Source organism: Alosa sapidissima, chromosome 18, assembly GCF_018492685.1.
Source record: "Alosa sapidissima isolate fAloSap1 chromosome 18, fAloSap1.pri, whole genome shotgun sequence".
NCBI lineage: Eukaryota > Metazoa > Chordata > Actinopteri > Clupeiformes > Clupeidae > Alosa > Alosa sapidissima.
This window is the reverse complement of record NC_055974.1, coordinates 15,808,971-15,822,723: the sequence shown is the minus strand read 5'-3', so window position 1 is coordinate 15,822,723 and position 13,753 is coordinate 15,808,971. Positions and strand designations below refer to the sequence as shown.

Sequence of the window (13,753 nt, the reverse complement as noted above, 5' to 3'; positions counted from 1 at the left end):
CTTTGTTTCAATTATGTGTATGTGTGTGTTTGGTGTTTTTTGTGTGTGTGTTTGTGTGTGTTTCTGCTTCAGCAGGATGCTAAACAAGTTAGACAAGTACATGACATTTTTACAATTTTTAACAATTGCTAAAACACAATTTATAGGTTTTAGAAAAGGGTGGAAGGTTTCAAAAATGTGTTGAAACAATTGTGAAAAACTGTATACCGGAAAAGACAGGCATTTCAGGCAGTTTCGGTCCTTACTGTATACAGTAACTGTTCAGCAACCTGTTTACACGCTGAATGGGCTTAAATTGGTTGTGTTACATAATTTGAAACAAGTGTGATCAATTTGGAGTCATTATGTTTAGAGTAACATATGGCATTTGTGCTTTGATTGTGTTTACCTTTTGCCACTTCTGGTTAGCATTATGCATCACAAGTGCAAAATATGTTTTATTGCATGTGTTTAGAGTTTTGCAAAAAGAGTCTATGAGATCTGCAAATATGTTTTATGTGTGGTTTTGCCAAAAGGATGAGTGATTCAAGAAATGTGAGAACGACAACTGAGAATGTGGTTCAGAGTAGGGAGTTTAGCGTTTTAGCAATTGTGAAAAAACTGTAAAAAAAGGGCGGTGAAGCATAATGTTATGTAATGGAGGCCCCTGAGTCTCTCTCTCTCCCTGTGTGTGTGTGTGTGTGTGTGTGTGTGTGAGAGAGAGATAGTGTGTGTACTCGTGTGTGTGTTGAGTGCTTGACACAGTAATATCCAGGTGATGTTTGCTCAGTGCTGACTCTGAGGTGCAGACTGCAGGACAAACTGTGCAGCCAAAAGACCAAAAACTGTGTTACACTGTTTCATTCACCCATTCACTTCACTCATTTAGTAAAGACATGCAATTTCACACACCTCCTTTAATACGGGTTAGAAGATACACCAAATAAGGCATGTGTTGTAGAAATAAGGGCCTGTGGTGTAGAAATAAGGGGAAATGCATTTTGTCCACATACTCAAACTGCTAATAACAACAAAGTTTCAGTTGGAATGTACCAGATAGATGCAGCTGTGTGTTTGTAGCCTAGACTTTATTACACAATCTTGCTAAGTCCAGTCATACTTTTCTGACACTGATCGTTCAGGTATGTAGACATTTCCAACTCTGTCCCATTATTTCAGTGTGAATGAGCTTTGTCCAATTTTCATCTCATTAGAATGATAAGGTCCTAGCTGCATAATTCCAAATACCAAAACTGCTATGCGGAACAATCCATTTTTTGGAGTTTATATCTATCCCTAAACTCCAAAATGCATACACACCTCACACAGTGAATGTGAACCTGAAGAAGCAAACTGTGAAACGCGTTGTTCATGCAAATAAAATCAGCAAAAATAAATCCTCCAGTGTGCGATGTATACTCGTTTTTGAGGTTTCAATGGTTCTGCACATCATCAGCACCTGGAAAAAGAAGGGCTGTGCACAGGGATTTTGAACTTTGATGGACACCTCACACAGTGTTAAAGTTTTGTCACACAATATGTGAATAAATATATTATATAAATATATAATATGAATAAATATAAATGGTAGAGCCTTATAATTCCAAGGGAACATAACTGGCATGACCTTAATTGAAAATACTGGTGAGGAAATTCTCCTTTAGGAGAATGGAAGTCCATATGACAAATGATGCACAACACAAAAGCAGACACTTATAAAGGACACTCTAGACTGCAGGCTCTTTTCAGGGAATGGATGATTGTGATGCTCCACAGACAGAGGCCCGTGGCCACTGACAACGGGGCGAAAGTGGGTTAGGTGTTACTGTAACAACGAGGTGGGTGTTGATGCCTATCATGTGGCAGAGCAGCCCACAAGGCACCGGGGTGAGGCTAGAGTCCAATCGCAGAGGGATGTGAAGAAGCAGAAAGCCCTGTGCCGCTCGCGTCTCATCTCCCTGTAGAATGAGGGCAATGCCGCGACCACACACACACACACACACATACATGGACATGGCTCAGACACAGTCTGTCTGTCTTCCGCACACACTCACACACACACAAACACACACCGCCCCCCCTTCCCTGGACGTGGTGGCAAGTATGGTAGTTTATGTAATCTGCCTGCCTCTTATCATGTGTGTTGGATGGTGGGAGGCTGACACACACACACACACACACACACACACACACACACACACACACACATATACATACACACACACAGAGATGGTGTGGACATATATAGATAGATAGGGCAGATAGGGGATGAGGTAATAAGGGAGAGGCCTCAAAGGCTAGTGAAACTGTTTTCACATTTTTCAGAAAAAAATTATTTAACCAGTTTCTTCTATGTCAGACCGACAAAACCGGTCTTTTCAGACAAACCAACAAAAGAGATGCAGGTCACACACACACACAAAATGACACATCACAAGACCTGGCACAACTGGCACATGACACATCACAGGCACGTGAAAGCATGGGTCCAATTGATTACGCATTCAAACAAAGCCTCTCTGTGGTCAATTGTCTTTATTGGTCCTCTGAAGACACACACACACACAGTCACACACACACACACACTGAGAAACTCTGAACAGGGAGGAAGAAGAGCATAGACCAGGTTAAAGGCCCCTTGATGCTGAGAGAGAGAGAAATAATTTGGAGACTGCTCAAGGTCTGACGAGGCCAAAGATAGGTCAACACATAGTCTGGTTACTGTCGACACAGTTTGCAGAGCAGTGATTTCGGCCAAGGACCAGAGGCCGCACTGCAAAAATTGACGTTGGCAAACAGAGACAGTGGAAGTGGGGGGTGGAGTGATAATGGGGGTGTAGGAGGCTGGGTGAAAATTATAGAGCCAGACGGACAAAGAGACAGAAAGATAGACACACACACTTAAACATGTAAGGGAAATGGGTAAGGCAAGACAAATCAGATCAGATTTTATGGCAATTTCTGCAAATGCTCATGGCATATAAACAGGGAAACCAACTTCGATTTTTCTGACAGACTACAGACATACGTACAACATGAATGGCTAAGTATGACCTGAAAGAGTATTCATGTGTGTGTGTGTGTGTGTGTGTGAGAGAGAGAGAGAGAGAGAGAGAGAGAGAGAAAGAAAAAGAGAGAGAGGCAGAGCGTACGTATCCGCAAGTGTGTAAGAAAGTGTGTGACAGAGTGTGAAAGAGTGTCAGTCAGTGAGTGCATAATAGCCAGAGAACATCATTTTGTGTGTGTAGAGAGTGTGTGAGAGTGTGTGACACTGTGAAATCACCAGGTCTGTTACCAGAGAGCCATAAAGGCCAGGACATGATTGGTGCGCACCGGGGGTGGTGAATAAATGTGAATGACTCACTCAGTGGGCCTTTGGCCCCTCAGTGAGCTCCGGCCTGCCTGCCTGCCTGACTGTTGGCATCATTATGTAACCAAGCCCTGTGTGCTGTTTTATGCAAGTCATCCCATAGCTCACAGCTGTCCTTGGCAAAAAGATGTTGAGAAGTTCAGTGCACACATTTGTCTGTGTGTGTGTGTGTGTGTGTGTGTTTTGGGTTTTGTTGCATTGCTCAGATATAGAGAAATTTGGAGTGCTGTGCTTTGTGTTTGGCACCGTTTCTCTGGACCCCATGCAAGCTTTAAATGGATCACGGGTGTGACAAGCCACTGTAGCATCACCGTGCACCTCAAGACATTTTTTAGGAGGAAACAGAAGAGACGTGCTGCTGCTGACATCACAATGCATAGAACGCGTCGCTTCACAGCACCTGTGGGTGAATTCAACTCACAGTTTGTGGAAACAACTGTCTACTCTCTCACTGCTATGTAAGATCATGTGATCCCTAATAGTGTGCTTATGCTTGTCTACATGCCAAAGAAGACCCGAGTGTGTGAGTGAATGAAATGATCATAGAGATAGAATGAGAAAGAGAGAGAGAGAGAGAGATAAAAGAGTCTCATCGTGCACCTCAAGACACGCTGCTGTTGACACCACAATGCAATGAAAAATACGGTGTATCTGAAGCAATCTTTGAAGAAAAGCATATGGAGCAATTCTATGTCTTGGAAGGAAGTTATTTCCATCAGTATGAATGAATAATTAATATCAAACACAACATTGACACATTCTTTAGAACAATCTTTTTTTATCCAGTACTGTTGAGCACATATTAAGGAAGTTGAACACATATTAAGGAATAATAACATAAATATTCAGACCATATTAATACACATAAGTAATAAACAAAATATTAATATGAATAGATTTGATTGAGCAATGGCAATTGGTCAATTCAGATTAGCGATAGCTTCTCCTCAGCCCTCCTCAATACGGATCTGCACTGACAGAAGCTCAATAGCGCCCCCCTATCGCCCCATCTAAAACAACGTTAAACTGTGCTGTGGCCAGATTATAAACAGCAACCAGTCTTTGAGTCAATAGAATGTTGAAACAGAATAAAATTCTGACGGGACCGCAAGCCAAAAAAAATCGATGGCCCTAAATTGGGCAGCCCTGCTCTATATGCTTCAAGACTGAACTCACCTGACACTCTTAGTTACATAAACATACCTGAGATATGTTCTAATTTTACAAACAAATTTTCTTTAAAGCTTTTCAGTTTCTCTGTTTTGTGTGTGTAAATATTCACATTTTTAGAAAAGTAAACAAAAACTCACAGTGCACTGACCAAATGTCATAACCTCATTAGACGAGTCGCTATTTTGAAAACACTTGGTTGACCTGATCAAAGCTAGTAATACTTACACCATTTCAAACAAGGATACGTCGAACATAAAGTATGTGTGCAGAGCATGGGGTGTTAGATAAAGGAGCTACATGAAGAAACTCTGCCCAAGACCATGAAGGGAAAGCACATACATAAAACTGTGGTACACACAAGAAGGCATGTCAAGAGCACCAAGTGGCAGCGCAGACAAAACGAACATGCAAGATGCTAAGTCCAATGGAATGAGGTCACTCAATTTGTCATGTCAAAGGTCACAAGCTTGTCCTGCAGGAGAGCAAGGTGAGGGAGACTCCTAACCTGAGAATAGGGGACATTCCTGACCTCTGCCGAGACCAGAGCATGTGTGATGTGGGTTTCAAACAGGTTGATTGATCACAGCCTCCTGACAGTTGGAGCTGATGAACTCAAGGGACTCGATTGTCCGAGGGCTGTGCCAACCTCGTGAAAGCTGCAAATTGAGTGAACTATTTAAAGGAGAGCACGCCTTCGCTTTTTTCTCTAAGCAGACGTGCTGCTTCATATTAGGTGTAACGAGTGGAACAAATAGGTGCTTATGTGTCACGATGAGACTCTTTTCTCTCTCTTACTTGTTCCATCTCTCTTTCTCATTCTATCTCTATGATCATTTTATTCACTCACACACTCGGGTCTTCTTTGGCATGTAGACAAGCACAAGCAAACTATTAGGGATCACATGATCTTACATAGCAGTGAGAGAGTAGACAGTTGTTTCCACAAACTGTGAGTTGAATTCACCCACAGGTGCTGTGAAGCGACGCGTTCTATGCATTGTGGTGTCAGCAGCGCGTCTGTTTCTTCCTAAAAAATGTCTTGAGGTGCACGGTGTTGCTACAGTGGCTTGTCACACCTGTGATCCATTTAAAGTTCGCATGAGGTCCAGAGAAACGGTGCCAAATTGGTTCTGAGGGATGCACATTCTCGTGCTTCCTTGTTGAAAGGAGAGGCTCGACTTAACACAGAGTTGCACAAGCCATGGGTCACTCTGCAGAACAGCACAGGCTTTGCATAATTCTACAAGCTTTCTTCCATTACTATCAGATGGACTGTTAGATGAATAATTGTGATAAACTGTAATATATGGTAATTTATGTTTCAGGAAGTGAAACTTTTTAGGGTTTCAAAAGCAGGAGTTTCAAACTCAAATTACCCACATGCCACTTTTCAGGTGGTCTTCTTATAGGAAGACCAGGGCTAGGGAATGACGGGAAAGTCCTCTGTTATCTCAAAATGTTAATTAAAACCCCAGGTAAATAGTAGGGGTGCTGAAATGAATAATTTCTACGATGCATCATGAGTATTGTTATGTTACAACAAGGCGGAACTGCGCATACGACATGGTTGAGAGGTCCTTGGAACAAGAGATCTGTGCCACCTTGCTGCCTCCAGAGATCAGAAAAGGAGAGCTTAGCATTTCATTATCATGTATTTTGATTATACCTTTATATTTATGTATTTTACCTTTCATGTACCTTTAGCTTTTTTTTTATCTTGATGATATGTATGTCTTGTAGCCTGGGTGCCATTCCGAACTTAGTCCCGCCCCACGGGAAGTTCGGTCTGGCATTGCTCCATTGTGGGGCAAGTATGCTCGCCCTAAATCAGGCGGACCAATCAAATCAGGCTTTACGATGATGGACAGGTGAGCAACAGCGCTTGGTCTATCACGTCATCTGAGCACGCTTAGATTAGGCTTATGTTTGAAACAAAAACGCTGTGGCTAGAAGGATACATGGGTTTTAAGACCCCATATGGAAAATTCATATTATTTAATGAGTTTGTATCACTGAAAACGATTATTTCTAAAAACTTTGGCCAAAGTTGAGATGTGGGAAAACTGGTGGTTTCACTTTCATCAAGGGAAAACAGCGCTGTTGCATTGCGACATGTTCCCTCGTTCGTTTGAAATCTCTGATTGACCACCTGTTCGAGGGATTTGCGACAGCCTTTCCCAGCTGTTTAACATGTTTGTAGCATATTCTGTTCAACAGATTTATTTTAAAAACGGAGGGGATATAGGAGCAGAAGGATGGTTCGTGTGTTTTCTTCCTACACCTCACGGTAAGCTATTTTGTTGCTCTGATTGGTTAGGTCTATCCAATTGAGTGCAGAGGCATTCCCCCCCTGTATCGGTTGAAGCACGCCCCATAATTACGTCCCAATGGAGCCGTATCAGACTCATATTCTGACTAGAATTTGAGTATGACAACGTCAGGCTATATGTCTTGCAGATTGAAGGCGACATTCAAAATGATTAAGGGTTCACTTGAGGAATTCATGCGTTCAGACAAGACTTGAACCTGATTTGTTATGGCCTGTTTTTTTTCCACCACAGAAACAGGTTATCCCAGGACATATAGTGCATCGACACAGTATGTACATAGGGTTATGTAAAGAGGCTGTAGATGTCTGATATGAGCTTGATCATGATTGGTAGGATGTCTGTTGTTGTACGTGTCCTTTACATTTCAACATCAGCCTGTACTGTTCTGATCTGAAATGATTGCTAGACATTCGAGTGAACTAAGGCTTTGGCGTAGGTGGATTCATGCTTCATTGCTCTGTTTTTTTCCCTTGTACAATATACTCAAGGATGAATTAGAGATCACACGACTTACGAGAAATCCACTTCTACTGTGGAACTACAAGATCAGTTAAGACAGTTTGTGTCGTCATCAACATATGCAAGAATAACAAACAATATGTGCTACATGATGAGTTCTTCTGGGAAACTTTTATGCAATGTGATCGGATGTAGAATCCTTTAGAGATTAGAGATGACTCATTTTTCTAAATGCCAAACATCACTACCACTACCATTCAGTATAGCATTTCTGCCATGGCACTACCTAACCCCGTTGATGTAGTAGTTTACCCCAGTTTGCAGATTCCTCATGAACACATGTTAACAAAACTGTCCTGTTTAACTTTTATATATCCAATTTACATATATCCAAAAATACATTTTATATCCAACCTTGCTATTATCATTGAAACGTTAAAGGATAATTCCGGTATTTAGCACTTTGACTCCCTTTTGTGATTTGTTTTGGATGAACTAGAGTGGTGGACACCGAAATTTTGATGATGGGTCCTGTGGCACCTGTGAACACCAAACGTTCCAATTATACACTTAGCGGTATTCTGAAGATATTTACAGAGGGATTTGCTAATAAATCATTCCTGGCCTGATTTATGTGACATTTTACTTAAAAAAATATGGCAAAAATCGATTTTTTACAATCGATTTGTACCTGGCCCTATCATATGTTCAGATCTATCTACTGTACCGAAAGTATGCAAAATTGTGCATATTCAATGAAATAATGTCTAATTTGCATAATTAAACATTCGAATTTCAAAAACTTGTAATACATTTTTTGTTCATACTTGTGTAAGTAATCAACTGAGGAAGTTTCATGGTGATGTCTATTATTTAAAAATTTTACCCTATTCACCTATAGTGTCTCGCCTTAAAGTGAAAAATACAGAACAACAGGTTTATTCCCTGTGTTGCAAGGTAAAACTTTCACAACAGAGTCCAGGTATGGGGATGATGATGAGATCTCATTCAGTGATAGGATTTTTACAACTATTGCCTCCCTTGCGGAGCACGCAGTGATAGCTACAGTAGCTTCTACCAGCAATGAAACGTCAACCATTAACAGTCACACAACACAATTTTGATTAAACTTCAAAACAAAAGTCTGAGATGAAAATACATACCTCTATACTGGGCTTTCTTCTCCTCCTCCACTTTCCTCCGTTTTCATCCCTGTGCACCAGAGAGTTTGGACCTTTTCATTTTGAGAACTGACCATGTGCCAGGCTTTATATTCTAACTAGTTTGATCTAGCCTTGCAACCAACCATAAGGTCGCCGTCGTCTCCCCCCATACACATACTATAATATTTTCATATATTCACCATGTTCAATTGTTTCATTCAGGGTTTTATTTCACCATGGTTTTATTTAATTTTGTTTCATTAATCAATGCTGTTAAGAGAAAGATGTATACTTAAGGTCACCACTAGAGGGTGCCCTGCCAATGACACCCATGATTGTCCCTTGACACCCAGCCACTGTCCTGTGACCAGGGGCATCGGACTGGGGGTAAAACCACTACTGATTATAGGGGCCCAAGGGGAGAGGGGGCCCTAGAAAAGTCTGGAATATATTTTATTTTAATAAAAGGAGGAACATGGGGGCCCATCAGGACTGCCTATGTAGGGGCCCAGGATCTTGTGCTACGCCCCTGTCTGTGACACCTATAAAACATTTAGCACCCTAAATGAAGCCACCCTAAGATGATCAAAAGCCCCCCTAAAAATATATATAGTAATATGCGTCCAAATTCACATCAATTATTCTCTGTTGAATTGCTCACTGAGTACTTATCTCACATAAATCCCACAGATGTGACATGAAAGAGCGGATATCGATGATATGAATCATTCTTTTGTACAGTAAGCCGTTCCCAAGTAATTAAAAAAAAAGTTTTGAAATTGCATCAAATTTCTACATGGTATCCAACTCTGGGATGAAATTCTAATGTAATAGCAGCCCAAAAATGTAACTTGGTTTCCATATCAAAGAATCAATAGTCGATCATGGCATGCACAGATCAACTGTGCTTTTGAATAGATATTTCTACCATCATGCTTCAGGTGACATGAATGCAACAATCATGAGACACAAAGATTTTTCTCTTGACATAAAGGATGACAAGATATTTGCAAGTATGATCACACCATACTTTCCCAGATATGGGTAGCATATAATGTCTTGAAAACGATAGGCTATAGTGTAGCATAATAGATGACCAATCTATTTGGTCATCTAATCTTAAAATAGGTCTCAAAGGACTAACATATGTCTTATCTGGTTAATTTAACCCTTTAATGCATAACCTGGGTCAAAAGTGACCCGGATGAGTTAAAATGTTAAATATCTATGCTATAAATTGATTTCATCATCCAAAATTCAAGTTAATTCCTCAATTAACTTGTTTTTGACCATCAAATATCTCTATTTTATTTCTGTTCTTTCTTTTTTATAAAAAGTCATTTATGTATCGCTACCCCTTTAATGCGCAACATGGGTCAAAAATGACCCGCATTCATTTCCTACGCTAATTCATGCATATGTGTTTATTTTTGGAATTGTTTTATTTCATCAGTAAATATTCCAGATATAAATAAAATATCTTGTTTTTGATTATTACAAATCATAATTTTTAACTTTTCCTTTTTTACATGAACAACACAGTTTCTTTTCTTTACTTCATCCAGTTTTCAGACATGGGTCAAAAATGACCCGCATTCATGCTTTTCCATACATGGCTGCGTATTCCTTTGCTATATCTATTGAAAATAATGTATGTATCATTGAATATTGCATTTAATATTGCAGTTAATCAGTAGAAAATATTTTTGATTACTTCAAATAATTACAAACATGTTTTTTTTATTACTAAATCAAGTTTACGGACATATGTCAAATGTGACCCCCCGTGTGCACTTTTGATTAGAAGCAAAAACAACAATTACTTTGATAAAATTATTATGTTGTAAATGTTTTAAACAAAATAACAACACATACTATAGATGAAATATACAAACTTCATCTATCGTCACCTTGTCACACATGACATTACTGATAACCAATCACACATAGTTAGCTACAGTCAGATATTATCTGACTGTAGTATAGAGAACTGTGGTGAATGTGTCCAAATAAACTGAAGCTGATTAAGTAAAACACATTGGTACAATAAATGGTTATTACAGTACTACATAATAAATATAGCTGCAAGCAGCAATGAGGGGGGCAAGCAGTTAAGCGCAGTTGAGCGGGAGTTGGGATTGGATTGGATTGGACTAGACTAGACTTGACTGTGTTGTGTTTGGTTGGATTGGATTGGACTTGATTGGATTGTATTGGACTGGACTGGACTGGAATGGATTCGAAGGTCACCGAGTTTATTGTGTGTCCTCAAGATGTACTCCTAAGTCCACATACCAAGTTTAGTTTAAATAGTTGAAAGTGTTGATAATTATAGCACCACTAATGGTCAAAGGTCACCAAAATAATTGTGCAGTCTTAATATGGGGTCATGACTCCACATACCAAGTTTAGTTTCAATTGGTAAAAGTGTTAACAAATATAGCTCCCCTAGTGGTCAAAGCACACCAAATGAATAGTGTGTCCTCAGTATGTGGTCCCAAGTCCACATACCAAGTTTGGTTGCGATAGGGGATTATCACGCTTCCGGGTTTCACGGGCAGGATTTTTTAATTTTGTGCACGTCCACTTCCGGCGCAGTTCAACAATGGCTGAAACGAAGGCTAGATGTCACTGCTCTGTTCCACTTTGTACATCGAACAAACAACCTTCCATGTTTCCATGGATTCCCGACTGAATTGAGTCTAAGGAAGAAGTGGATTAAAGCGGTTCGCCGGGATAAAGGGCCAAACTTTAAAATAAAACAAGGTAGGACGTTTGTTTGTAGCCGGCACTTTAGTGAATCAGACTACGCTAACGCTACAGGTGCTATCAGGCTAGCGTTAGCTAACGAGGCTAATACCAATTGGGGTCGCATCAAGCGTCTGAAAATCGGGGCTGTGCCCTCCCGTTTTCAGTGGAACAACTGGGGACTGCCAAGAAGGGAGTCCGCTTATAAAAGAGCATCAACTCGCTTAGGCCATGACATTTGCCCTGCCCTTCCTCTGGAGCATCCCCTGCCATGTGAGGAAGAGGCTATGGAGGAGGTCGCAGCTTCGGTGGTGATGAAAGAACATGATTACGGCTCTGCTCCTAAACCAGGTAGTGTTTGCCGATGATCTGAAATGTTGGCCTACCTCCTCATGATGACCTACCAGTACCCCATACTATGCTTAAACCATAGGTAGCACATCCTGTTAGGCAGTGGTGGAATGTAACTACGTACAAATACTTCGTTACTGAGTAACGTTACTTAAGTAAATGTTCCACGTATTTGTACGTACTCTCATGTTTTTACTAGAGTAAATATTTCTCTGCTTATTTGTACTTTTACTTAAGTACTGAGTTTCAGTACTTCCTCCACCACTGCTGTTAGGTAGGAAATGTCTATCAGAATGCCCTACTGCTCATTATATTTTGCTTAAACCGTAGATAGCACACCCTCACAGGTAAGAAATGTCTATCAGGATGTGCTACCTATGGTTTTAGCACAGAATGGGTTATTAGTAGGTCATACCGAGGAGGTAGGTCAACTTAGAACACTGGCACAAAATGTTTAGTGTTATTGATGTCCCAGCATTTGACCAATACTACAATTTGAAAAGCTTCATCACAAGTACAAACGTTGCATTTTATATCTTACTTGATTAAACGTAAAGGTGAATATTGAGCTATAAAATGCTATTTCATGTAACTTTAGAGGTCCAAACTACTTCCAATATGCAAGTCACAAACAATTTGTTTTCATTTTTCTCTCATCTCATACAGGTGCACTGGATGCTGCTGCTGCACTCATACAGCAATTGGAAGACCAAGTCAAGGAGCTGACAACAGAGCTATCAGAGCTGAAAGTGGGTCGAGTGCATTTTCACAGATTTTGTGTCTCAGACAAGGACATCCTTTTTTACACAAGATTCACATCAAGAGATGTTTTTTGTGCCTTCTGGGAGGCTATTCAACCATCTGCCTCCATGGTGGTTTATTGGTCGAAAGCTCAGAAAAAGGGACAAACATTTGCACCCATTTCTCCCAGTCCAACGCGTAGACTAATACTAATTGATGAGCTCTTCTGCTGCCGAGTTGCTGCAGGCCTGCAAGAGAAGGTGCTGGCTGACATGTTTCAAGTCAGTGTGTCCACTGTCTCCCGTGTTGTTATAACGTGGGCCAACTACCTTTACCTGCTCCTTGGCACCCTTCCCATCTGGATGAGTAAACAGCAAGTCAAGGACACCATGCCAAGCAGATTTGTGCAGTATTGTCCAGATGTTCGGGTAATCATCGACTGCACCGAGGTGCGATGCCAGAATCCATCATCCCTCACTCTCCAGTCAGAGGTTTTCTCATCGTACAAAAACACGACAACCTTTAAGAGATTAATTGGGATTGCCCCATGTAGTGCTGTGACTTTTGTATCAAGTCTCTTCACCGGCTCCATCTCTGACGTTCAGTTGACTGAACGAAGTGGACTGCTCGACTTACTGGAGCCAGGAGATGGCTGCATGGCAGACAAGGGTTTCACCATCACGAAGCTGCTAGCTGATTGTGGGGCAACGCTGATTATACCACCCTTCAAGATGACAGGTAGGCATGAAAGGAATGAACATTTCAAATTAAAACTGTGACAAAAATGATACTCATTAAAATGTGCACACAAATGATAGAAATTAACTTATTTCATCTCTAACCACAGCACAGTTCACCAAAGAGGATGCTCTAAAAACTCAAGCAATCGCCCGACTTTGAATCCTCGCGGAGAGAGCAATACGCAGAGTCAAGGAATACCGCATCTGTGAACACACTCTCCCTCTAACCTTGTCTGGGACAGTCAACCAGCTGTGGACTGTCTGTTGTGTGATGACAAACTTCCAGGGACCACTTGATTTAAAAGGCTACATCCCTGTTGAGTAGTGTTTCCCCCGATCCCATGCATTTAACTGTATACTGAAAACATTGTATATAGATGTACATAATTGAATGAAAAGTCATTCATCTATAATAAATTCTAGTCAGTCTGAAAGTATTCAAAATAATGTAAATAATGTAAATAAATATGTAATGTAAATATGCAAATAAATATGTAATAATGTAAATAATGTAAATATGTAATACTGTAGTAAATAATGCGAAATACTCTGAAAAAGGGAATTAATAAAATCCTTTATTCATTCAGTTCATTTCACTTTCTGCTGTAGATACACATTCATATATGTACCAAAGAAGTACAGGTCCACCTTCTTTTTCATGTCTTTTATCATTTCATCATCCCTCCAGACTCTTTCGAC

The 13,753-nt window shown here is 40.4% G+C and overlaps 1 protein-coding gene across 1 annotated transcript; it reads left to right on the top strand.

Moving 5' to 3' along the window:
• Positions 1-11,181: 11,181 nt before the first annotated feature.
• Positions 11,182-13,505, top strand: LOC121689463. Its single transcript, XM_042069328.1, has 3 exons — positions 11,182-11,573; positions 12,240-13,052; positions 13,162-13,505. Exons 1-3 carry the CDS (start codon positions 11,510-11,512, stop codon positions 13,212-13,214), a joined length of 930 nt encoding a protein of 309 aa, XP_041925262.1. The 5' UTR covers positions 11,182-11,509; the 3' UTR covers positions 13,215-13,505.
• The last annotated feature ends 248 nt before the right edge of the window (positions 13,506-13,753 follow it).